The sequence below is a fragment of the Lissotriton helveticus genome, chromosome 5_1, assembly GCF_964261635.1.
Source record: "Lissotriton helveticus chromosome 5_1, aLisHel1.1, whole genome shotgun sequence".
Taxonomy (NCBI): Eukaryota; Metazoa; Chordata; class Amphibia; order Caudata; family Salamandridae; genus Lissotriton; species Lissotriton helveticus.
The window spans coordinates 1,186,865,581-1,186,893,505 of NC_136065.1; the positions used below are offsets into that span (position 1 = coordinate 1,186,865,581).

Genomic DNA, 27,925 nt, shown 5'->3' on the forward strand with positions numbered 1-27,925 from the left:
GGGACTGTGATGGCCCCGGGGGGTCGCGTATGCCAGGAGCGATCCCCCCAATAACTGCACATAAGCGGAGCTCACCCGCATGGTCAGGCGCCCCGCCGGGCGCGAAGCAGCCGTGAATTGACTTTAATTAAAGGCAGACCGGCGGAGCCCACCCGTGGCCTGCCTGCAGCTTCCCCGCCGCGCAGCGTGTGAGCAGTGCGGCGGCGGGGTGAAGAAAAACGCCCGCAGCGTGTGGAGTGCTGCTAGACTCTGTAGGCCGACAGCGGAGCCTACCCACGTGGCCGTGGTGCCCGGAAATGTACAGTAAATATAGCAGCGCCAGCGGAGCCCACCCGTGGCCTGACTGAGGCGACCCCCGATGGACAATGATTTCAGCAAGGACAGCAGAGCCCACAAGCGGCCTGCTTGCAGCGTCTCTCCCGCCGCCATGCGTGTGTGAAGTGCCGCGGGCGGAGAGAAGAAAGTGAAAGCAAGCTGGGCCGGACTACATTGACACCGGCCGCCGCTGCCTGCCCCGAGAAAAAGAGACAGGAGCGCTGCAATCTACTGCGGAGCCCACCCGCGCAACAGGAGAGGCCGAAGATGCGAGTGCCCATTTCGCAGGCTGAGAAGCAGTGTGCGGCGTGAGACCGAACTGTTGACTGAACTGAGGCGCGAAACGCCCGCAGCGTGTGGAGGCTGCTGCGGGCGGGAGCACCAAGGTGGAAACGGCAATCGGCCGGTGGCCGAGTGTAGCGCCTGCACCCCCTCCCCCGCAGCCCGTGAACTGAATGGCCGGCTGGGAGGGGTGGGGGAGGAAAGAAAAGTCTGCATTCGGCCGGAGCCGCCTCGAAGTGTGCCACAAAGCCCCACCTCCTCAGGTGCTGAAAAGTAGGTCTTTGCCAGCCGTCAAACAACCAATAATAAATAAATAAAGATGAACTTACCTGGCATCCTCGAGGCCGACCACCAGCACACCTGTGAGGACACAATGATCACGGCATCCACAAACCTGCTCCCACGCAACACACAGCCCAGCACCGGCAGCTTCATCAGAAGGAACTGAGGACATCTCCTGAAAGAACAGACAACAGCCTACACTGCCATCTAGTGGACTTTGGTGAGCAGTGCACCCAACAGAAGCCACAAGAATCAAACAAGCACAAGACAGCACAAGGGACAGCCTACAGGGAGAACAAGCCTGCAGCGACGCGGACGAAGACGGAGACCCATCACCACTGCAGAAGTGACGCCTGTGGCCACAGGTGTTCATAGCAAAAGCAGGAGAGACAACAACCTCACGCTGGACGTCGAGGGAGAGTCAGAACAGTCTACCGCAAGCAGCAAGATCCACAGGCAACCGATGGAAGAGCGCAAGTGTACCCCGGATGCGGACAGTACAGGACAGCGCCTGAAAGTAAGGAAACCACACCCAAAGCACCAGAAGACGTGCGAGGCAAGTACCCAAGTGTGAAGAAGAAAAGTGCGATACGTACGTGGAAGAACGACAACGCCAAAGAATCAAATAAACCGCAAGGAACAAAGCTACACTGAAGATGTATCACGACGGTACCAAGTGAAGCAAGAACTTGCCACTACACTGCACACTGACGTGCACCGGAAGAGTAACGCAAAGTTACCCCGCAGCCAAAAGGAGGCGAAACAACCAAGCAAGGTCAACGCCCCAAGAAGCTAAAGAGCCTCACCGGAAGCGCGCATGTGAAGTGCACCCACTGGAGAAGGTCCATGGAGAGGTGAAGTTAACCCTCCGAAACAAGCAGAGCGCAGGAGAAACTGCGCCAACGCAACAAGCACTGCAGCAGAAGCACATGGCGATCGCTATGATCACGGATAGCGAAAAGACTCATGAAGAGGAAGCTGTCCACCCCATCTGGTAGCAAAGAAGATCGCCCAAGAAGAAAAGGATGATCCGACAAGCCAGAGGGGCGCCCAAGAAATTCTGCCAAGTCAGGATGAATATGTCCTGCAAGAAGACGTCCGTGAACTGAGAGATCAGAAGACCTGGAGAGACGGACGCAACACCAACAATAACTGGAAGTAATAGGAGGCAAGAAAGAAGATCGTAATGACCGGTCCAGTCACCGAAGAGTGGAGAGAAGACAGTGTCCTAAAGACAGGACAAGACCAGATGGAAACAGGCAGGAGTGCACGCTGCTTGAAGAAGCCTGGTCAGCAAGACAAAGGAAGAAAGGTGACCGCACCGTGTCGCGAAAAGGAGAAGGGAGAAGAGTGGCACGATGCCATGAAGAAAAGAACTGATTAAGAAGTCATGTGGCACGACGCTATCAGGAACATCTGGAAAAGGTGAAGAGAGGTGTAACAAGTCCACACACCTACAAGAAGGAGAAGAGGTGACACACCACAACATCGTGTACAGTGACCCGCATGTCCAGGAGAACACTGATAACACCAAGAACAGTACAGGCACCTATTCACAAGACCACGATGACCCGTGGACTGCAGGAAAGCACAGGCCGGACCATTGGTAACATCCACCTTTGGGATCGAGCGGAAGCCCGTGGAGATCCAAGGGGCAAAGGCCTCAGGGACACCGGTGGCAGAGGGTCCCGACACGAGAGATGAATCCATCGCCGTCTAACCTGCACGTCCCAGGAAGATGAGGAACTTGTGCGCAAAGGCAAGAGTCAACAACTACCCTTCAGGTGGAGCTACAGACTTTGCGAGGTAGTACCCCCATCGTCTCCTGCATTCACACGCAGACTGTGGAGTTGGAGCAACGCTGTTGAATAATACCCGGCCCAGTGGAAACCTGGTGAAAAGGGCCTCCGGGGCATCTCGTGGCAGGAGAACACCCGAGAGAGGGGCGTCCTAGTGAGAAGAATGTCCGTCGAACACTCTATCCTTTGTAAAGTAAAGCCAAGCTGCATGCAGTGAAGAAACCGACGGACCAGCAGAAGACTACATCCTTCAAGTCTAACATCTGGTCATCCTGTTTGACGTTATCCTCAAAAGCAAGATCTCAGTGGACTGACCAACACACTTCCACGGCGCAAGTAAAGAAGAGCACGCCCGCCGAGAACCAAGACGTCAAGCCAAGAAGAAATAAAGTCTCAGCAGCAATTTCCACCGTCATCATCAAGCAAGCAGCGGAAGAGACTCAATGTAAATTTGTAATTATTGTATATTTGTGTATTTCCTCCCACAGAGTCAGACTTTTGTCTTTCCTTAATTTTTATCAAATTTTGGGAGGAATGTTGTGTCCTAGCAGACACAGGATAGGGTTAAATTGTAAAGCTACACTAAACACCCACCCACCACTGATGTCACGACATCACGTGACACAGATAATAAATTGGGCGGAGCGCACGTGCTCTTGGCTCATTAACCAAATAAGCTACTGGTGTCTGTGTTGCAGTTATTACACCATGTGGGCCTAGGGCCCCACAACACAACAGCTGCCAGTGCAAACGCGTTACCTGTTGTCCGGCAACCAACGTAACATCAAACCGAGACAGCGTGTCACGGTGCAACACTTAAAGGATTGCGAGTATCGTAGGGCCTTAACCTAATTTTCAGATCGAAGCAACTCCATCATGTTTACTATGTGGCAAATGAATGTGTACTTCTGAGCTACATAACTATGGGAACTATTGCGCGAATAAAACAATATATTACGTACGCTGTATGATTCTCATATTTGAGCCCTATTAGCCGCATGTTCTTTGGTAATTTGCCAAATATATAAACTATGACGTGGGTGTAAGGATAGATGGTGTACAATTACAACATTGGATGTATTTAAGACATATTGAAGTTTCAACAATAATGTGCCAAATGGATTTCCACAATAACAATGACACTTAAATCATAGGCAGTGTCCAACCACACTTTAGAAATAGCGTAATTGCTCAGCATGGATTTCCACAATAACAATAACGACACTTAAATCATAGGCAGTGTCCAACCACACTTTAGAAATAGGGTAATTGCTCAGCATACATATAAAGTTGACCTTGTTGGCTAATCCACATACAACGTGCATATGTCATTTTTAAAGTCATGCAGAAAACATGTAAGCAGCTGCCTTCCTAAAAATCATATCAATTGTTACAGTTACAATTATAACTTAATAGTTACAGTTACAATTATGTTTATAGTTATAACTTAATGACCCCGATGGGTGTTTCATTAGGTACTTAGGTGATGGAAAGATAGAAAAGTAGAGGTCCTAGATGTGGCCCAAGGCTTAATGGTGACATGCCCTCCAGACTTAGTGGCAATGTAGTTCTAGTTACAGCTGTCCCATCTGTCTCGTGATTTCCTCAACCTCATTAAGCCCATTCTGTAATGAGTTGAGTGAGTGTATCCAGCGACATTCCTTGTAGTTCAAGGAGCGCGTGATGGAACCACCCCTTGTAATTGCGTGTATTTTCTCTAATACCCACCACTTCATGTCGTCGGGTGTATGGTTATGTGTAATGTAGTGTTCTACCAAGGGTGCCCCTAGTGTTTTGCACCTTACACGGCTCATATGTTGCAGAATTCTAGTTTTTACTTTCTGCGTTGTCTGACCCACATAGATTTTAGTGCAAGGGCAACGGATGGAGTATATAAGATTGGTACTGTTACAGTTGGTAAATTCAGGCAGTTTATAAGTCCTGTTGTTGTGTGTGAAATCATTTCCCTCCTGGCACAGGTCACAGGCTTGACAGGTCCTACACTTGTGACGTCCTGTAATCGGTGGGAGACCAACATAGCTCCTCAAGTCCGGCTATTTAGAGGGTTCTAAGAATGCTTTCACTACTATGTCTTTTATATTCTTACCCCTTTGGAAAGCAAAGATTGGCTTATCAGTTGTTTGGAGTTCGCCAGCAACTAGATTCCAGTATTTGAGCACAATTTTTTTGACATCATTACTCTTTGTGTTAAACGTGGTTACACACACTATGTTGTTTGTTTCTTCGGATTTGTCTCTTACTTCCAATAGTTGTTCACGCGGGCAATACCATGCCCGTTTCTTCGCACGTTTTATCAAGTTCTTTGGGTAAACCCTCTCCTTCAGGCGGTTGGTCAATACTTCTGATTCTCTAAAGAAGTCCTTTCTGTGCGAACAGTTCCTCCTGGGCTAGCTTGGAGGTGAGTCTATAACATGATATAACAACCATAGTTGGATATAATAAATAATAGTGCGAATCCAAACCTGATAAATACTTTTTAATCACTAGGCTGCCACGCTCTCCCCCCCTACCCCACTCCACCAGTCCTGGTGAAGACCCGCGCAGACGCAGGGTTGAAAAGTCGACATTACATATCAGTGGACCATATTTTCCAAAGATTCTGTACTTAAAACTGACTATTGTGGTATACAGGATACTCTGAATAATTGTATAATATTGGTCACGCTTCCCCCTTTCCCTAAACCACTCCTGGCACATGAAATCGGCACTGTATATATTGTATGGCACAAAAATACTCTGAGCACTAATTGTCACAAATTTTCACCTCATGTACCACTGTATAAAACTGACAGCCTTGTTTACCTTTAAAATGTTAGTATTTATAAAAGAATACAATTTATAAAGTATCTTGCAAACTCCGTAGACGGTGTCGATCCCTCTCTTTACTAACTAATTTATTGTGTTTTGATTAACTTATTTCTACAATGAATGAATAGGCTGTGTATAATGAGATATAAGTGAAGAAATCTAGTGCACCCGAAAGAACTGATTGTCTATTATTAGTCTTACTGCCGAGGTTCTTAGGGATACTGGGTCACCCCATTGTTACTTAACTAAATATTGCACCGTACAGCATTTTTTAGTTTTTAAAATCATACGCCCTATGTCTTCATGCGTGTGATATACTTCTTTCAGCACTGGACCCATGTGAACCCTATTTCCAAGGCACTCCGACTGATGTTAGACTGGATACCTCTGATGCAGTATTTGTTGATGCCATACATACTGATTCTGGACCTTTAGTTCCTAATCTAGGTAAGTTTTAATAGAGTAATGCATGCGTTGTTGGAGCAGAAAGACTGTCTGCCTCATCCTTCCAAAGACTTCTAGCTCATTTTTGCTGTTGGTCTTTCAGGCTTAGGGATGAGCCAGGCTATCGGTCATCTTGATTTCTACCCAAACGGAGGAGTGCAGATGCCAGGTTGCAAGAAGAATATAATCTCGCAGATTGTGGACATTGACGGCATCTGGGAAGGTAAGGATGATCTAGTCACTTTAAATATAACCTGAGACACTAGGGCTCTACAGTCAGAAGAGCAAGACTATAATAATAAGAAATATCTTTTGGAAGAATCCCGTCTCACCATATTAGCAAAATAAAAATTAATTACATATAAATACATGAAAAGTTTCCACAGAAGAGAAAATATATCGAAAACCTGATGCTAGAAAGAATTTGGTAATTTTATCATTCCCATGTTAAAAAGGACTGGCTGCACCAGGCCCATGATTGTTTGATGAATGGCCTGCAGGATTGGTCCAAAGCAGATTTTATAAGCTCACTCATGTAACATATCACTATTTAGGTGTAGGACAGCTCTCTTTGGATTTGCTGGAGTCACCCAGACATATCAGCTCATGTACTACCATTATGTTGGTCACTGGTGCAAATATTTTAATTGCAGTTATATCTATTGTATTTCCGATGTTGAACTTCAGTGGTGAAAACGAGTACCTTTTGATGCTACTGCATTAAGATACCACAGAACCTTATATTTAAAAATATTTTGTTGTTTTTCAGTTTTGGCGCTATAAAAAAAGATACCGAGCCCACCTTGCCAATGGATTTATGAGCAAGTTTTTTTTATAATGCAAAAATGTGACTTAACCTCATACAGTGTACTGCAATCTGATTTCTTGATGTACTGTAGACCTTTAAATTATAGGCAAAAACATAGTTTATTTTAAAAAACTAAAGGTCTGTCACTGCCCCAACATCCACAGATTGGTTGTAAATAATCCAATTAATTATATGTGCTGAAATAGATGCTCACAATTTGGGAAGAAGGTCAAAGGTTTGCTGAAATAATACTCATCTAGTTCAAGCTTCTCCAACGTGTAGCTTGTCAGCTCTCCAGCTACCTGTAACTATCTCTTCTCTGTGCAGCCCAGCCTTCTAAATTAGAAGCTTTTACTTAGTTTCACGAATATATGTCTGTACTTATTCACGGGACCCCTGAGTAGTGCTTGTCCACAATAACCCTTTTGTTGCTTTATGGGGACTCCCGAGGTGGAAGGGCTTTGCCTCCTACACTTATAGGGTACACCTATTTCTGTAGAGTTTTCAAGATTGAATTATAAAAGCTTTCTACGACCCATTTTGCGCTATCAGTTGCTTTGACTTTCCAGTATATATGGCATTACTGGTCACGATTCCGGCGCATAGCCGGGCGGCGGTTACACATTTGACACTGCATGAAGTCCCCATATGGGGGCTACCATTATCATGGTGGTCGAGGCAGAACCAGCATGCTGCGTCAAGTTTTTTTTATTCCTGGGTTACATTTCCTGTGGTGGATGCAAATGATGATTTTTGTCATGCTTACACGGTCGCTGATCCACGAGTAGCGTATTGTTCTTACACGATGATTGAAGTTCCGTTGAATTCCTGGGAGCATACGTTTTGGTTTAATGGCGCCCTTCCTCACCATCTCTTTTGTTCGTATGGGCCCCTTAAGGATAGATGGGGCTGCTTAGCCGGTTTCGGCTAGTTTTACATCACATCCAAACTATCTATGCATAGGTGACTCAATTATATAGACGAGTCATGCAATACATTTCTCGTACCATTCAGGTGGTTCCGCCTGGAGCTATGCCTTTCGCTCCAGTTCAGGGCAGGGGTCTTGTGATTAGTCCCGTCATGATTAACTCAGTGATGGGCAAACATTCTCAGAATCGTGAGGATCTACTCTTTTGGATAGCAAAAAAAAATTAACAGATTGAAGCTGTTTTCCTGCACATGAGCCCTGTGGAGAAACACAGGATCCTTACTATGTTTTTGCCAAGTGGTATGATTCCTCCTCTAGCTGATTGCAACACCTGGGGGAACAGTGTTTGCATCAGTGTATAAACTGGGCTTTGGCATTCTGCCCAGCGTTCTGAAACGAGTACAGGATGACCACGGGGCTGGTTGAAGCCCTGGATCGGGGGATGAGATTATTGGGAATGTTCCCTATTGTCTCCGATATGATTCTGTCTAACATTAAAGGTGACTCAGTTTGCTTGCAGGTGCGACAACGCCTAGCGGCGGTGTAAATTCTGATCGGAAGCCACAGTTTTCGATTTTGATTGTGGATGTCTAAACATTCCTATGTTGTAATAATTTGGGGGTCAGACCATTTACACAAGTAAAAATTAAACCCCCTCAGGACAAGGAGGGTTGTCCAGTCTTTCCTAAGAAGGGATGGAACAAATATTGGAAGCAACAGAAGCCTGTGTACGTGCAGGTTAGCCTCCACCAGACGCTTCTGAGCGTATATATGATTTACGTGACCGCTCTAAAATGAAGACACCTGAGAGGTTCCAGGTTCCTGAACCCCATTTTCGTTCCTTTCAGGAATCATCAACTCAACAATTTGGCGGAGGCACAGACAAGGCAAGTCCACGCAACAAAGACGATACCTGCAGCACCAGTTTGACGTGAAAGTCAAGCGGGTGGGACCACCTCAGTATCGTGCACAGTTTTGGAAGAAAAAAGTTGCCGCTTTGACTACAAAGAATGCCCTAGACGGTAAGTACCTTCTTCCTGGACAGGAGTTGGGCGGTAACTCTCCTTGACAGCGCGGCGGAAGTTACCATAGTTTAGCAGACATTCCACCAGCTTCTGGAGGTGAAAGCAACTGACACTTTTATTGCTGTTGAAACGGCAGACACCCACATAGCTCCGCCTGATAGAATTGATTGCGTTGATCATCAAATTGAAGGTGATAGTAAATGCACAATCAATGCAGTCTTTTGCTACGATTTGATTTCTTCTTATGACATTTTGTTGGCGGGTGTTGATTGCCTACCCCGTTCGTTTGTCCTCGCTTCCTCTAGGGGCATGGATTTAATTTTACTGTCTTTCTCTTAATATGTCCCAGAGGAGACTAAACAAGCTTCTGCTTCAAAGTGGGCTCTGACCTTAGCTCCTGCTTTATATCACAATCAGGCGGGTTGGGATAGGGATTCACCTTTGCATGTAATTTCTTTGTGATCTACACCTCAGCCTCAACCATAATATCCCTCTGTCTTTTGTTTGGGTTCCAGAAGAGCCTCTCTATTGTTGTTGAGAGCTCTCCTGTATGACTTCTTGATGACCGATTGTGGGTAGTCACGGGCCTCTAGATTCTTGCTTAAGGAGGCTGCTTCCTTTTTGAAATTGGAGATAGTGTTGCAATTTCTACCCAATCTCAAGAATTGCCCGAATGGAAGATTATGACGTAATGCCTTGGGGTGGTGGCTCCCATAGAGTAAAAGGTTATTACAGTCTGTGTTTTTTTTTAAAGGTTTTGGTGGATAACACCCCATTGTCCAACGTGCTGGTCAGGTCCAAGAAGTGGATTTCAGTGTGTGAGATGGACCTAGTGAATCTCAAGAAAGGGTGCAGTGTGTTGACCAATCATTTATATACCGTTTCCACGTAAGGATGTCATCCGAATGCGGGTTGTTGGTAGCAATATGGAGACGTTCAAACTCAGCCACATACAGACAGGCCAGATTGGGCGCAAACGTGCTTCTCAAGGACGTCCCCTGGGTTTGGTGGAACAACTTATCTTGAAATTGAAAGAAGTTCTCACACATTGCTATTGTGGCACAATCCATGACAAATCCAATCGGAGTCTGTGAGGTCCAGTCCTCCTCTAGTAGGCATGTTTCTACGATTCTTAGTGTCTCATCTTGAGGAATATTAGTGTATATTGCCTCGACGTCGAGAGTCATCTAGAAGTTGATTTCCTCACTCCTTTCTATGTTGGCAATGAGGTTCAGGACATCTCTGGTGTCCTGGAGGTATGAGGGTATTTTCTTGACAAGCGGTTGCAAAACGTGGTCACAAAATTTGCTAAGTGGTTCTAGCTTTGATCCTATGCCAGAGACGATGGGGCGGCCGGGTGGTGGTAATATCCCCTTGTGAATTTTCAGCAGGATGTAGAAGAACAGTGTTCTTGGTTCCGTGTTGACAAGAAAATGCGCTTAGCGGGGTAGGTGACATGGCAGTGTCCGATCTATGTACCAAGTAAGTGTAACAGACATATTGAGGGTCAGCCTCTTTATGTCTCTAATAGTGGGCTTCCCCGCACGAGCCGCTTAGACAAGTCACTTTGGGGACCTGCTAGGGTTTAACACAAAGCCTCTGTCCAACATTCAGTTGTATTTTACTGGCACTCAACGCAGTACACACGCATCTGCCAGGGGCCTATGAACACGTCCTCTAGATCACGATCACTCGCTTTACAGCAGATGAGTGACAGCAAAAACAATTAAGACACCAGTGTCAACAGGCACTTTCATCATCTCACACTGAATATGCCGTTTTAGACAGTAATCACTTGCGTTCAAGCAGTAACATGACAGCGGTAATCAATTATGATGCCTGGATCAATGTACCCAGTGACTCTTACAGTCCACAGCAATAGCTTGGCTCACTAAGACACAAGACTAAACCTGGTAATGCACTTGCACTCACGCTTAGGAGTTCTTGCAAGATGGGGTCTGTATATCACACAGGTCCTTAAAAACCACAGTGGGTGCTCGCCGATTACTAAGCACCTTCCTGGCATGCAATTGAGTGTATAGCCTGTGTCCTTTTAACCAGTATGTACCCGGTTACCGTGAACTAACAGACCAAGTCAATTGGCCCCAACCTTGTTATGTTTCCTTGAAGGTGTCCCCTAGCGTGATAGGGACACTCCAATCCTCCTCTGAAAAATTAGACTCCTCGACTTGAGGTAAGCCACACAAGGGCTACGTGACTGTGTCCTGCCCTTATTAACCGGACAAAGTGTACACTTGTCCTACATTGATTTAACCAGTGCCATGATTACTAGATGCACGTTGGCTTTATCTTTTATTAATTCTCAATGAGTTAATTTTTTAATCCCACCTTGACTGTTACCCAGCACCTTGTCAAGGTATTTTTATCACATTTGTGGCATTGATAGTATCCTGGGGTTGAGGGGTTTGTTTTATCCACTTTGGCTGGCATCTCCCCTGAACTTTACAAATCTATACTGGCTACCACACAAATGTTATTGCAGCTTGCACTCACTGTGATATACGGAGTCCTTATGTTGCATGTTTGTTTGTTTTTCCACTATTTTTTCTCCTACTTTCTTAGGTGGAGAATCACACTGGCTCCCAAATATAGGACACCGGCACACATAACTAGGTCATCCCCGAGTAGTGGGGAGACTTCTAGCCCCAATAGGGAGCATCACTGATCACCAAGTTCCTAATGAAGTGCTGCCTGATGGTTGGGCATAGATGGCACGAAACATGTTTACCACCTGCTACTAAGGCTATCCTGGTACCTCAGGACTTACAGATAGCACCACTGTTTTTACTTAGTCCTGGGGGTCATATCTGAATAAACAGTTTGCCTGTTGGCTCCTGTGCCTATTTTAAGTCACTTTTTTACACCAGATTGCACCACTCATACCGCCCACTTGCACTCATCATTTATGGTGTCCTCAGCTCAAAAGAACTCCGCTACAGCAGCCACCAGGCCTGTCAGGCATTGCAGCGCCGGCCTGACGAGGAGCGCCGAATGATGAAGCATGACACCCCAACAGGTGTGAGAGGGCATTACGATCTCAATTACAGATCTCCCAGCGACACTCCCAGCGACACGTACTCTGGCCAAATAGCACAAATATGTGCATCTGTCTGGCAGAGGAACGACACCTCACACTTCTAAAGCTCTGCATCCTCGTTGGATAAAATGGACTAGTTCATTGACTTCGGCTGATGTCAATTTAACCTTTTATCCTTCTTTACGGACACAAGAGTGTTTACAGTATGAACATGTTCATACTCTACCTTTATGCTACTCCCTCTTGATCAGTATAAGTGTACCATTTACACTGATGGGTCTGCACAGCCAGATATTGGATCTAAATATTGTGGCAGGCACGATAGTGGGCAGGGACTTTAAATTCTCCCTGGTTCACACTATGCCCTGGGGATTGTACAGCTCAGTTGGCTGAGTTAAGAGTTTTACTTTTAGCCCTTGAATTTGTTGATACTGAAGGCCTACTCTTGTAGTGTGCGATTCCTTCTACTATGTACAATCCTTTAATGACAACCTATTCTTTTGAAAACGGAATTATTTTCGAGATTTTAAAGGTAGCGCAATAAAGGATAAAACACTTTGGATCCAGGTGGCCGCTCTTAAGGAATGCTTGCCACTCACACATGTAATCCATACATTGGGCCATCAACGTGTGGGAGCACATGCTGTAGGTAATTCTATGGCTGGTGAAGCAGCCAAATCTGCAGTAGCTACATGCACGGTAGCAGCAGTTACAAGGTCCATGACTAAAATGTATGATGATATTTTGGCTGCTATTACTGTGACAAAGGAGGGAACACTTTATCCCCAGGGTTTCCCTGCTCATTATACTTATCACTTGACCACTGACCAAGTTCCATTTGTGACTATTCCCTTTGTTGGTGATCCCCAACGAGGACCGCAGGCTTTTGCTTAATGTGGTTGCCCATGAAGGAATGGCTTCTGTGCATGCTGGAGTGACAACCACAATTTCTCTTTTACAGCAACATTATTGGTGCCAGGAATCAACAGATGTACAATTATGTACTTTACTGTGAGATTTGTCAACAGATTGAACCTTCTATTATCTCGCGTTCACTACACACTCAACGTTCGGTTGTATTTATCTCAATCACTACGGTTCCTTGAACTCTGACAATCCTTTCAAATGCATTTTGGTTGCAGTGGATTCATGCATACTAGATTCCTCTGGGTTTGACCGCAGTGCTGTGCTGACGCTCGTACTGTTATAAAAAATGTTCATGTCTTTATAGGAACATATCCCTGTGGTACCTCCCACTCAGACCAAGGTCCAACTGTTGTCTCTAAGGCTTACAGTGATTCGATAAAGTCGGTGGGGGTGCAGGTGCATTTCTCGTCTCCATATCGGCCTGAGTGCAATTCAGTTGTGGAGCGCATGAATTGTGACTTAAAGCGGCCTTTAACAGCAAGGGTATTAGTTACGGGCTGGGACTGGTGGTTAGCTCATCTATATGGGATCCAATATGCACTCAATATTCTCCCTCAAATATCTCTGGGTGGGTGGACCCCGTACAAAATGCTCTTTTGCATTAAGATGTTTGTGCTTGACCTTGACAGTATAGACGCTGTCGTAGATAGCCATTGTTCTGTTATAGTATGTTCAAAAGAATCAAGATGCTTTGGCAAAATAGCATTTTCCCTCATCAATGGATACAGCAGTCTTAGTCCCTGTTTCTGGCTGGTTTCCTAAAGTTGTAGATCTGGTCCGGGAAAAAGTAGCAAACAAGAAAGAATTTGGACACCCCTACCATACTCCGGTTCCAGTCCTTGGTCTAAAAGGCACCCAAACTGTAATTTTACCTCCACTGCCTGGATGCAAAGATAACCGGTTAATTTCCACTGAACATGTCAAACTACACCATATGGCCCATTCTCAGTAGCATGCCTAGAAGCGTTCCAAGTCGGAATGTTTCGCTCCAGCAAATGAATACTGTTTCTCCTGAGTCTCTCCAACTCATGAAAGTGGAACTGGAGTCTTCAATTGGTTTATTGCCTGTTTTGCCTTCAACGCCTGCAACTTTGGAGAATGAGTATACTACCCCACCAAATGACCTTATGGTTGATATCCCTGACACTCTACTACATTCACCTTCTAATGACGAACGACCTCCACTGTTTCAGTTCAGCTCCAGTGGTTACTTTATTCACCAGGATAGATTTTCTTCGGATACATCAACATTGTCTTTGTCAATTGCTGACCCTCCTACACTGAGTCGTGTTTTCATCTCATGGTTGAAAACCATGTATCAAACAATATCCTGTTGGTAGATATGAACCCCTCAGGAGTAGTTTCATACAAGATTTGTGGTCCTTACCATTCTCTTTCTGTTGTCTCTATACATAGAAGGAAGTTTTCCTTACAGGGGAGGATTGTGACTCTACTGTCGGACACTCCCTTGTCTATAAACAAGTAAAACTCCATGGTGCTTGCAATTTTCACCACCTAATGTAGCTTGTTTTTAAAAGGAACACAGGTCCCTTCTATTATTCCGACTCACTTTGCTTTTTAACAGCAGTTATCTCATTTTCAAAAATCAGAACTGCTGCAGTTTATGGGCTGGCCTCCTGTACATAGTAACAGTTTCAGAATTAGCTACTTGTTAAGGCAATGTCCTGTCCTGTCCTCCCCCACAGGAGTGTAGATAGTTCATAGTGGCCTTCAGATCCGACTTTGAAAACAGATTTCAATAAGCTAAGCAGACTCATAGCGCTGTTGTTTCAACAAGAAGTTGATCTCAGTTCAGCTCGTTGCAAGAACATGTAGTGAAATACAATCTTTACTAAACACACATCTCCCCCTACACTTCGGGGAATTAATTCACCAAATTTCGAATGCGTCTGATACAGCAGGCCTTGCACACTTTTTAAAAGTTGTAGGATCCGGCCTTGTTACATCGTTTCAGACTATATTTTCAGTAATACCTACATATATTCATTCTATTTTTTCCAGCGTGTTCAGAGGGTTTCCACTGCAGCTCCTACTGGGTTGTGGTGTGCTAATACTTCTTTTGCTGTTCCGCAATGGATGCTTGATCTGTGGTACTACCCAGTCAGGCACAGTTGCAGCTGTACCGTGATCGGATTCTTCAACTTTTTAGTTTACTGCCGTTGGGAGCTCTTGACATCGGCTACTGGCTGACCTTTTGTTATGCCTACTTCACCTGTATGCAACCTTTGTTCTATTGTATCCGGTGCCCTTTTCAATGGGCCCTAAACGTCTGCCTTTCCACAAAGTCACCCACTGCCCTGGATTATGATCTATTGGTGGGTCAGTTGAAGCCCCGAAGGAAGGGCTGTTCCATAAGTATGTGACTTGTATACGATTCTTCACTGGGGCCGATGGCCGAAGCGAGTACCTGTGCGCCTCTTGGATCTGAGTTTCATCAAGTCTGACACAAGGAATTACTTAATTTGATGGCATCACTTTTTAATATCAACAGTTCTAATGGGTTACTGGAGCTCATGGCATTCCACTTGTCATGCAAAGTTTTTGGCCTGGAGGATATGCTGTAATTGGATATACTTTTTGAGAACTAAATTTGCTTAATCAATTTGACTTTCCATCATGGTCCTCCTTTGGCATCTTGGATCATACTTGTCACCTGCCAGAGATTCTTTGGTTCTACTTACCTGTGACTTCTGTATTATTACAGGGCTGATGTCTTGACCAAGGGGAGGGTTTTTTGTGATAGTAGTTAAAGAATAGGTCCTGAAGAATCGCAGCCATTGTGCTTAGGCGAGAAACATGTTGACCACACTGAATGCACTTTAGTCCTGTACCGCGACGTGGAATCCTAAATTTCCTGCGATTACAGGCTATCTCTTGATTTTACTTGTGGCAAGGGACCACCAGAATAAATTGATCTCCGGTACCTTGTGCCACATTTTAACCTCACTCACTCTATCCTCCTTCTCCTGGCCCCTCACCCACACTTCACCCATAGGCTGGTGGATAAAAGATCTCCGCCAAAGAGCCCCTCTTTGAGGTGAGCCCGTTGGACATTGCACCGCCTGTCCAACGAGGAGCACTGCCGATGATGAAGCATGACACTCGCAAGGGTGTGTGAGGCCATTATATCCAACAAATTGGACACCCAGGATAGTCCTCCACTGAGCACTATTCCTACCCCCCTCGTGACCGCTCTCTTCCCCTTCTTCCTGTTTCCTTAGGAACAGCCTAGTCGCTTTTGTTAGTTAGGGTGTCACATGCCCCACGGAGACATTGTTGTTCTCCCTAAGTTAGCATGAGCTCGCTGCAGATTGTCCACTGCTCTGTAGACGTTACTACACGAGTTTATTTTGCAAAAGCTTCTTTCGATATTTTCACATGAGAACCCACTGTTGTGTTCACGCTTTGCAGGTTCCTGGGATTTAGTCTGGATATTGTGAACAAGGTCGAACAACAATGCCCCTTGTCATTCTGTTCTGGTCAGGACCTAGCACCTAGACAAAACATACAAATGCAGCTGTTGTTTGGGAATATGTACTTTGGTCTTATGGGAATACATGGATAGGTAGCACACACTTGGAGAGGGAACTCTCCAGGGAGCAGAGCCTAACCGCACATATGATGTAGAACTACGATCTATAGACAGAGGTACGGGGTCTGCAGATAACACCCAGAGATCTTCTAATATATAATCATCCTGCATCTGTGTGAGGGGAGGGAAGTTAGACTACTCTGTCCCTCACTATGACAGCTGTTTTTATGATCTACTGACTACTTGCTGCTGGATACTAGAGCACGTTAGTTAAAAGAAATAATTTAAATGTGTCCATGTCTCTGTCAGATCTGATTGTAGTACAAGAGAGTGAGCGAAAGAGTGTGTCTTGTAACTGCAAGAGTCTTCAGAGAGTCGGGAGTGTTGTGTTCTGGTGTGTCTAATCACTTGTTCCTCTGTAAGTGAGTAGGAGGGCAAGTAAGACACTTTAGTTAGTCAATCCTTGGCTCATGAGTACTAAGGTGGTAGGATAACTCAGTCCCTATAGACTAAGGTTCCATAATTCATGCATAGTTCTGTGTTTGCGCAGAATCCCTGCACCTCTAGTGGCCTTGCCTGATGCACTGAGGTGATAACTGCTGAAAATCTTGCCTATGGTGGCTCCTATTGTAATTATATCTGATATGGTCACTATTACAACACTAATAAAATTAGTAGTTCTGAGAGATTTCATTGAACATAAGTGGCCATAACTACAAAAAATGCTTGAGATTTCTGATCTGGTTCATTTTACAGACAGAATATAAATATAAAAAATAACTGCTATGTTTATACAAAGCATTTGAGTCAAAGGTAGATGTCAACACGTTTTTACCTATTCACAGATTTAGGGGGACACTAGAAAGCCCAGCAGCGAGATAGTCCCTCACATCTGAGCATCGGATGGCCAAAGATAATTATCTGTAAATTATCTGTGCTTCCAGGGGACATTGGGACCCCCCCAGAAACAGTGAACCTGACTAAGTGCAAACTGTTCTGTTGGTGGAAGTGACAGTGTGTGGTATGACAGACCATTGGTATCTAGGTACTAGCCTACTTCCACACAGTCTAAATGGCTGAAATGGCTGAGTGATGGGACTCTTTGTGCCCATGTGACATTCCCTGGAGGAGCATGCAGCTGAGGGATGGGGTGCAACAGCCAAATAAAGATCTCTTATGCCTAATTTGGAGGGCAGTTGTCTTGAGTTCCGATGTTAGCCTAGGCAATATGACGGTTTGATTACAAATGCCCGGGTGAGCCTGAGTCCTTCCCTGATCCACATGTCTGGCTACCCAGCTCTATCATAGTTGGTAGTAGAAACCGTAGGTCGCCTCCATGGGATGATTCCCAGTAAAGCATCATTACAATGTTGTTGGGGTTTCTGATAGGGTGGGGTTGGAGTGTTTGGTCCAATTGGGGGGGGGCAAAATGAGTGGTGGGAAAACTTGCTTATTGATGTTGATGTCTGCAGCCAGTTGGCTGCTAAATGTTTTCTTTATTTTCCTTTCCTAGTGTCACTGAACCAGCACTGTTAATTGTCACCGTGTGCGGCTACCGGGGGCAGTAGCTGCATGCCCCATTTTCAACCATTCATGCAGTCAATAAAAGTTTTATCTTGAAATATTCTTTGCCTAAGTGATCAACGCAAGGCACACCAACTCTTTGCATATTTACAGAGACAATTCATAGATATCTGTTTTCTACAAGAGCTGTATCTTACAGAGGGAACTCATTCGCGACTGCTGGGCGGTTGGATTGGGGAACGACATGTAGTGTATTATTCTAACTATGCCAGCGGGGCCGCAATACGGATGTATGACATTACAACGCATGCTTTTACATCGCATGCCTTTACAACGCTGTTTTTACAACGCATGCCTTTACAACGCATAGTGCTTTGGGGCGCTGGATAGTGAATAGTTTAATTTACTATTCCAACTCCAGTCCCCGTGGATAGTAGGGAATGTGTTGGATAGTAAATTAAGCTTATTCCCTATCCTAGAGCGCCCCCCAGCGCAATGCGTTGTAATGGTTTGCGTTGTAAAAGTTGCGTCGTAAAGGCACTGCGTGGTAAAAGTTGCATTGTAAAGGACGTACCCCCCCGCAATACTCATCAGGAAAGCGTTGCTGTGGCATATGCTTCAGTCATATGTAACATACCAGGCCAATTTGTCCTACTTTCCGGTACCCTACAGGACTACACAGTCAGACTGCTCTACGTATATGGTTCCAATACTGACAACCCTCAGTTCTTTACTGAGGTATGGCGTTTGGCTCGGTATTTGGGGCTGTGTGCGACTCTGTGGGGAGGGAACTTTAATGTGGTACTTGACCCCGAGGTAGACAGATGCAATGACTCCAGATGGCCCCACCCTGTGCAGTTCCCCAGCTAATATTGATTATGGAGGACTTTGATCTGACTGATCGTTGGCGCTCTCATCATGCTGGCAACACAGAAGACAAGTGCATATCGACGGCCCATGCATCATGGTCATGTATAGACTTCCGGCTGATGTCTCATGATGTCCTAGCCTGGACAGGTCAGGTTTCTCATTCATCGAGGACACTGTCTGACCGTGCTCCACTCTTACTGGAGCATCTGCTCCCAGATAGCCCCCCATGCATTCATGTGGAGGTTTCCTGCTGGAACCTTGCACAATCAGGTGTTCCAGGAATACATTAGGGCAGCAATGGTAGAATACGTTGAACATAACAACATTTCTGCGATATCACGGTCTTTCCTCTGGGAGGCCTTTAAAGTTGTTATCAGAGGGAATGCATTGCAAACCAGGCAGGTGCACTTTGCTCACTACACGGTGACCAAGGAGCTTGAACTCCTTTTTTTTGCAGACCACGACAACTCTGCACTTGCATCTATCCGGAGTAAGCTGACGGAATACGAGTAAGCTGCGCAGAGGGAAACTCACTACCTTGGGAGGGCGGCCTAGGCCCGCCTTTATAGGAAGCAACAGACTGAGCAAATCTCTTGCCCAACTGCTAAGTAGGTCCTGGGCACATCACTGAAATTCATGGTGTTCACTGTCATGTGTACACAGGCACGGATGCTGTGCAGTATATGATGACTGAATTTTTTTCATCTCTATATCAGACCCACCTGAGTTCATTTCCCACAAATCTTAATGCTTACTCGGAATCAACTCAGTTTTTATGGCTCAGAGTTGGTCACATAAAGTATTTATATGATCCCTTCTCAGCTGGTGAGGTCATTAAGGTTATCAGTGCTATGTCTGCTGATAAGGCACCTGGCCTTGATGGCCCCACATCCACCTTTTATACGGGATATCTTCACTTGAAGCCCCGCACCTACTTACCATGTATGAATAATGACTTTCCTCTGGAATTCTGCCTCCATCTCTGCATGATGGCCTCATAGTACAAATCCTCAAACCTAGTAAAGATCCTAACTACTGCAATTCATACTGCCTTCTATCCATGATCAACATGGACAAGATCCTTTCCAAATTCATCGGCTCACGTCTCCTTCCACTTCTTCCGACTGTGGTATGGTCTAATCAGGCTGGTTTTGTAATGGGCAGGTCAATGTCTTAAAACCTACGTCACTTTTTTGCCCTCCTTCACACCATGTATCCATCCCTAGGCTCAGCAATCTTGGACGCCACAAAGGCCTTAAATTCTCTCCGATTGCCAGACCTCTTTCCTTGTTGACGCGCCTTAGACTGAGCCCTACATGTGTCAAACAAATCTATTTGTTGTATTCTCGACTGGCAGCCCAACTGTACATGAATGGCACAATCTCAGCCCTCTTCCCTGTGATGAAGGGTACCCATCAGGGATGCCCACTGCCTCCTATACTTTTTGGAATTGTGGTGAAGCGTTTGCAGCCATGCTGCGCCAACACCACGCACATCATGGGCGTGCATTCACCCCCTGCAGAATCCTGGAATCGATTAATGTATTGTATTGTAATTGCATTTATATAGCGCTTACTACCCCTGACAAGGCATCAAAGCTCTTTTTCAGTGAGTAGCACGCTACTCTGGAACCCATAAAGGATTAGTGGTGAATTAGTATACTGAAAAATGAAAGTAATTTGAGTGGTGGATATGTTAGTCAGTGTTTTGGATTGCGAATGATAGTGGAAGGGTATAAGAGGGAAAAAAGTTTGCATTTCTATAGCACTTGCTACCCCTGATGGGGTGTTGAATTGCCTTTTTGGCAGTTAGCACGCTACTCCAGAACCCATAAAGTATTAGTGGTGAATCATTATAGTGAAATATGAAACTAATTTGAGTGGTGGATATGTTAGTCAATTATTTGGATTGGGAAGGAAGTGGAGGGATAGAAGAAGGAAAAAGGTTTGCATTAATATAGCGCTTGCTACCTCTAATGGGGTGTTGAAGCGCTGTTTCAGCGAGTAGCACGCTGCCAAAAAACCCATAAAGTATTAGTGGTGAATTAGTATAGTGAAATATGAAATTAATTTGAGTGGCGGACATGTTAGTTTGTTATTTGGATTGAAAAGGATAGAAGAGTAAAGGATTTAGAAATCCTTTTTTTATTTTTTGTTTGTTTGTTTTGGAGCTCATAGTAATAGGAGGAGGCAAAAGGGAGGTGGAGGGGGAAGAGCCAGAGGGAAGGGTTTAGAAAGGCTTATTTTGGGAGATCGGAATAGTAAAAGCGGTATGAGTGGATGCAAGGATAGATAGAGTAGGGAAGAGTCTAAAAAGGTATATTTTTGCCATCATAGTAGTGGCATTGGGTTTACAATGAATGAATGACAGAGTTGAGGTAGAGGGTGGGAAATAGGGTGGTGCATCGGAAAGAGTAGTAGAAGAAGTTTGGGATGAGTTGAGGTAGAGGATATAGTGAAAGCATTATTGGGTGAGAAATAGTGGAGTGCATTGGATATGCTTAACTAGAAGAAAAGTAATAAATATATAGATCCAAGTACATGGAAGGTATATAGATGCATAAAGGAAGGCAGTATTTGTAGATTGAAGATGCTTTAAATGAACTGCGGCTTTCAAGTGTTCTTGTATTTTAAATTAATTTTATTTATTTATATATATATATTTTGGGGGTAAATTAATAGTGAAGCATTTGTAGATAAATAGTTATGATAAAAGATTTACTTATTTATGCAGTCACTTATATACATGTTAAAAACATAAAATAATGTAACTGTCAGTATTATGTACATTTGTTAAGCAAAGCTAATGAATATCTATATATTTTTTTTAAACATTTTATTGTACACGTTTATAGAAAGCAATACACATATATAGGTACATATCTATAATATAAATAAATGCTTGTATACAAAGCGTTATGCTGTATATTTCTGTTTGCTTATGGTGTTATATGGGGGAAAGGCCAATTTGTGAGTAGTTTTTTTAATATGTCAGGGACCAGCATGAACACCTAAACCTCCTCATCAGGAAATTCACCAGATTTGGGGACTTTGCAGGTATTGAGGTTAACTAGGCAAAGACGATTATTCTCCCATTGATGATGCACGGTCATCTTTTTCTTCGGAGTTGACAATTGCCTCGGTAGACAGTCCCTTTAAATACCTTAGTGTATGGCTTAGCAGGGAGGTTGATGACTTGTCGAAGTTCAACTATGGATCCCTGTTTACATGGCTAGATGAGCAAGTTGAGTGCTGGCGGCAGCTCCCCTTTTCTTTGACTGAATATTTGACCATTGCAAAAATGGTCATCCTTTCCAAATTCCTTTATCTTTTTATTAACTTGCCACTCCCCTTGTCACTCTGCTTCCATGACAACTTAAAGCGTGCCTCATTTCCCTGGTGTGGGCGGGTGGACATCCATGTATTTCTTGGGAGATTATGACACTCCCTTTTGAGCAAGGAGGTTACATGGTCTTATATTGCCTGAGTGCTCAGGCACAGTTTCCCACCTTTGGCTTTTTCCTACGCAATACCTTGTCCACAAGGTCTCTGCATATAATCATGCCGCACCATGCCCTCTCCAGACGGCGCTGTTTCTGGCCCCCAAAAAGCCTGTTGGAGCAAATTGACACTGGGATGCACGGTGTGGAACTAACTCGAGTGCAAGGCCAGCGCTGAACATTTTTTCACCCCATCTGTGCTGCTCATTGGCATCCTTCCTTCCCCAACACTCAACATTCCGGAACCCACTCCAGATTGTGTAAACTGCAACCCATATGTCACATCCATTGGATCAATCTACCCTAATGGCACTTTCAAAACACCACAACAAGCATTACAGGGTGCAGATGTTAACCTACTAAACACTTTCAATACAATCAGTTATGCCCTGTGACCTCATTCCCAAGCGCCAAGGGCTTGAGGCAGCTCTTACTACTCCATGTTCTCACAAGCTGATAACTTGACTATAGGATGGAATGCGGAACTACACCCCAATAAGAATACCGACGAGCAGGGGCCCATGGGACACAGACATATCGCTCCCACTCGTGGATGAACAGTGGTGCTATTTTTGTGCCCAAGCTCAAGCACTTTCCCCTAGCTATAGATTACACCTTATACATTTTAAATATATCCACCATCTCTACCACACTCCTGAGCGGCTGTTAACAATGGGCTTGATTGCAGATGCGAATTGTGGGCCGTGCTCGGCGCCCAATAACAACTTTTTGAATCTGGCTTAGGACTGTCCTGGCGTGCTTAAATATTTGGCTGAGATATTTGTGATGATTAGCGACATTACAAGTCATGCCCTTGAGCGTACCTCTCACGTTGTGCTGTTAGGTTATGTAAAAGAGGTGCCTTCTGAGGTGCATACTACTCCTTCTGCTTGCCAAGTGCAGGGTTGCGAAGCGATGGGACTGGCGCACACTGCCGCTTGCGGCCAACAGGCTCAAGGACGCAGCATATTGTCAGGAGCAACTTGTTGCCTTTTTAGGTCTCGAGACAACTAATGTCATCACTTTCAGGGGAATGTAGACAGCAGACTGTCACGAGCGTCTCCTGCCGGAGATTCTACCCCGTGAGCGCGCACGTCGCCGTCCCTCATATTCCCATGCAAAGAAAGGCACACTGAACACACACATGCAGGCAAGAAGGCACACACACACAGGAGCGCACCTACACACATACAAAGCCCCCCCACATCCCCCCCACCGACGCCGCATACATAGAAGTCCCCCCCCCACCTGCCGCATACATAGAAGGGCCCCCCACCCACCTCCCTGCCGCCGCCGTCGCATACATAGAAGGGCCCCCCCTCCCCCTGGCCGCCGCCGCATACATATAAGCCCCCCCCCTCCCCCGCCGCATACATAGAAGTTCCCCCCCACCGCCGTATACATAAAAGTGCCCCCCCAGGTGCCGCATACATGCAAGCGCCCCCCCCACACCATACATGCAAGCGCCCCCCCCCACACCATACATGCAAGCGCCCCCCCCCTTACCGTGATTCTAAGGTCTTGCAGCCTCCGCGGGGCTCTCCCTCGGGCATGAGCCCCGCGTCACCAGCACTGCTTCTCCGTGGGCGCGTGTGCGGGCTTCCAAAGACGGAAGTCCCGCCCCAAGGAAGGTTTCGCTTCCGCTGTCGGAGCTGGTAAACAATGGAAAACATTCGCCTTAGGCAATTATTGGTTCGTGCTTTCAAGTGCGCGCATACATTATTCAGTTTGATCCACCTTCATGATTATATCACAGTAAGTCTGTGCTGCTTTGATAGCTGTGTGGCTTCAAAAAGCGGAGCTAAGTTTTACAGCATGCACAAAAAACAAAAATCCGTCTGATATCTGAATATTCGTGGGTACATTCTGGAGAGCGTTTTGTTGCCAGTAAAGTACATGTTGTTATTTTTTTTAAAGTGTGTTGCTAGGGCATTGTACCATCAAGGTCAGATTCTAAGAAGGCTCCTTTCCAGTAAGGGGTGCAATATAAAATTGAGCAAATGTATTAACGTCTTTAGCAGGAGTCAACTTGTATGATAATGTGTATATCTTTCATTACCATGTCACTTTTCTTAATGGCGATGAAACTGTCAACTTTGTGTGCCCTTATATTCAAAAACTAATTTTAGCCCTCTATCCTTACCACAAGCAGTTCAGGCAATATGTTTAAACCATTTCTGCTCCCTTCATCTTCTCCCTTAATCTTTCTTTACGTGTATCCATTCTCTCTCTCGCTCCATTTGCCCTCAAATGAGCTCTCCCTCCTTTGCATGGACACATCGGGATGGTGGATTCTGGTTCAGACGTTTGGAAAGGGGCCGTTGCATATCGCATTAACTCGGTTAAACGCCACTGCAAGGAGCTTTCCTCTCATGAGTGATGACAATCTTGTACTCCCTGTTCTACACCGACCACTTCAGCTACAATTCAAGGACTCTCCAGAAGAGAAAGTCTTAAAAAACGAGGAAACTCAGTATACCACAGATGCTAACAACAACTTAATTTTGTAATTCTCAAACCTAAACGGATCTTTCTGGAATAGTGGACATTTATGGAGAAAAGAGCAGAAATTCTTCCTATAGAATTTCCCCCCAGATTTTGTGTTGTATTCAATTCGTAGAAAATTAATTGTCCTGCATTTCCAATGCAATAGGTCTCTCATTTGCTATAGTGTAAGCTATTAGCATTGTAAATGACAGTGCCTTTCATTTATGTTTTAAAAACTAAAACATATAAAAGACCTTCTCATTTACAATGCCAATAGCTCAAACTCGCGTAAATGCGAGACCTATTGCATTGGAAATGCTTGTTTAAACTAATGCCTGTGTGCTCACGACCTAGAGATATTTGGACACCTCCCACCCCCCTTGAATCGTATCTCTATGCCCGGGCGGACACAGTAGATCAAGGACAAGATGTTGCAGAAGCTGCGCACTTAACACTCGGAGATATTGACTAATCGCTACTTTGGTCATTTCTGAGAACTGGCTGGTGAACCTTGTTTATTAATGCATGCTATGCCTCCCTGATTCCAAATGCTTCATCGTGTTACGAATTTATTACGTTAAAACGCATGCAATTACAACACATGCTTTTACAACGCAGTCTTTACATCGCAATTACCATTACATTGTATGATTTTACAACGCATGCCATTACAACATATTCTTTAAAACTACCATTACACCGCATTCCATTACAACACATACCATTATAACACATAATACTTTTAGGGCAAACAGTAGGGCAAGTGTTGGATAGTGTAGGGGAAAAAATACTATGCCCACCCCAGTGAGTGCAACAGTATGGTAAGTGTTGGATAGTGTAGGGGTATAAATTACTAAGTTTTGGATAGTGTAGGGATAAAAATTACTATTCCTACTCCAGTGAGTGCAACAGTACGGAAAGTGTTGGATAGTGTAGGGGTATAAATTACTATTCCCATGTGCACAAAAACCCATACCCACCCTAATACTCAAAAAATCTTCATTACTTACCGTATAATGCATTGTAATGGCATGCGATGTAAAGGCATTTGCGTTATAACAGTTGCGTTGTAAAGGTAGGTTGTTGTAATGACTGCGTTGTAATGGATGTTTCCCCATGTTACTGCTGAGTGACCATTTCTCTATAACCCTTGTTCCCTACACCTCCCTCTTTTTTCGCATTTCTCATTAACGGCGGAATATGGACACTGTATTCATTCCTGATGCATCCCTGCTTCTGTACTATTGTCATTGCTTTATAATTCTGTGATGTTTGAAACTTAAAAAAAAAAAAATTAAAAAGCTATTCACACTTTTAGGCAAAAATGAAACAAATTCATTCCTTTGAGATCACCCAGTTTAGTAAAATCAGCTAAGATTAGAAGTCTGCTTCGACTAAATTTGGTGGTCTCAAAGGTAAATAATAGGCTACATTTCTTGTCAGTAAGAAAAATTACTCCAGTTGCCTTTCTGGGCTTCACTCCTAAATGCACTTTCATAACCACTAATGCAAATTTACTTTAATTGAAACCCCCAGTGGGGGAGGGGGGTGAATGTGTGCCTCAAGACCTCAAATCTGGAATATGATGTGCAGTGGTTAATTTGTAACAAAAGGAGTACTGTTGTCCAAACTTTTTTTATGAGACCGCCACAAACTTCTACCACTGACGCAACCCACTTCCACTACCGGCTGAGGCTGTGAATTCATAGGAACCTATACTTATATTTTGAGTGCAACAGTACTTTGTTTATAGAACATGAATGCAGCAGAAAAACAAGGTAGCTTTTCATCTTATGAACCAAAGATTGACTACACAGAATCTGCATGGCCTCACTGATGAGGGTTGCAGTTACTCTCCAGTTGTAGCTCCCTACTCCTGGGGCATAGTCCCTTTCCCAGCGCCTGTGCCCACCACCCCAAAAGCAATTAAGTGCATTTAATTAATTCTGGACAGTTCCCATAATCAGAAATGAAACCAGAATAAAAGAGGTCGGGTTTAAGCCCCAAATAAATTGTTAATCTTATCCTTTAATACCTGTATACCATTTCCACTCATCCTGACACCATGCAACCCATACCTTCCCATATAAACACGTAGAGGCCTATTAGGATGGCGGGCGGATCGTGGGGGCGATCCGCCCGCCTCCCTCGCATGAATGACCCCCCCACCATATAATGATGGCTGGGGGTCTGCAACGGATGGGAAGACCGTCTGCCGCTTTTCCTCCCGTCGACTAGTCCATATTAACATGCAGGCGGAGATGTGCCTTTCCATGGCGGCAATGAAAGGCATGCGATCGTTACCTTTGGGGGCCAGTAGAGGGCCCCCAGGAAGTTGGGGGGATGGGAGGGTTCACATGGAGGGTACCTTTGGTACCCCCCTGCATTGGCATGGACAAAGTGGCAGGCACCGCACGGTGTCTGTCACCTTGTGCATGCCAATGCACGACGTGCATTCCCAGCATTGTGGCGGGCAGTGCTGTGAGCAACGCCCGCCACAATGCTGGGAATAGGGGATGCCACAGTGGAATGTGGGACCACCGCACCCCTTACGGACAGTCCCGCATTCCGTTACGGTGGCGGTGGACTTTGTCTGCCCGCCATCGTAATAGATCCCATAATATATACAATTCTCGTTGTATGTTGTTATCGTCTCATGGGTGATCCATCATGGTCCATCAACAACTCCTTTTGATGTATCTATTCCAAATGCTAACATTGCAATATAGGGTTTGCTTTGCTACATACATATTTTATTGTAGGAATCTCTGAATCTGAGATGTAAATAGGGACCACCTTCCAGTACTTCGATCAAGGAGCCAGGCAGGATAGTAACGTGGACTCACCACAAACTGCTGTTTCTCGTTGGGGAGTAATGCTACAATGAGACAAGTCAGTACAAGCCAGCCCTTTATAAAATAAAGACCTAAAACAATAAAGAAAAATAGAAAAGTTAAAAGATGAATGATTACTCTCATCTCTTCTCAATTTTTCAGGGACACGTGACTTTGTGGCATGCAACCACCTGCGAAGCTACAAATACTATTCAGACAGTATCATAAGCAAAGAAGGGTTTGTTGGATTTCCCAGCCCCACCTATAATTCGTTTGAATCTGTAAGTATTCCTAATAACCAAGGGAGCGGGGTGAGCAATGCATCCAGAATTGTAGGTGTTTGCATCCATATCAATCCCACACTGATGATCACCCTTGGACTTTATGAGACAGCAATAATAGGAAAGAATGGTGAAACCCTATATTTTCAGATTTGAAAAATACATCATGCTTGAACAATT

At 44.8% G+C, this 27,925-nt stretch overlaps 1 protein-coding gene across 2 annotated transcripts in view; it reads left to right on the top strand.

The window, feature by feature from the left end:
• LOC144755205 (pancreatic triacylglycerol lipase-like) overlaps nt 1–27,925 on the top strand; it is a 356,705-nt gene that overhangs the window by 152,045 nt on the left and 176,735 nt on the right. Inside the window, exons 7-10 of one of the 2 annotated variants that reach the window (XM_078643894.1) lie at nt 5,835–5,954; nt 6,055–6,174; nt 8,536–8,709; nt 27,627–27,745. In XM_078643894.1, the coding sequence (XP_078500020.1) occupies nt 5,835–5,954; nt 6,055–6,174; nt 8,536–8,709; nt 27,627–27,745 (533 nt within the window). The remainder of the gene's footprint in view (nt 1–5,834; nt 5,955–6,054; nt 6,175–8,535; nt 8,710–27,626; nt 27,746–27,925) is intronic. The other variant, XM_078643895.1, reaches the window with a different exon arrangement.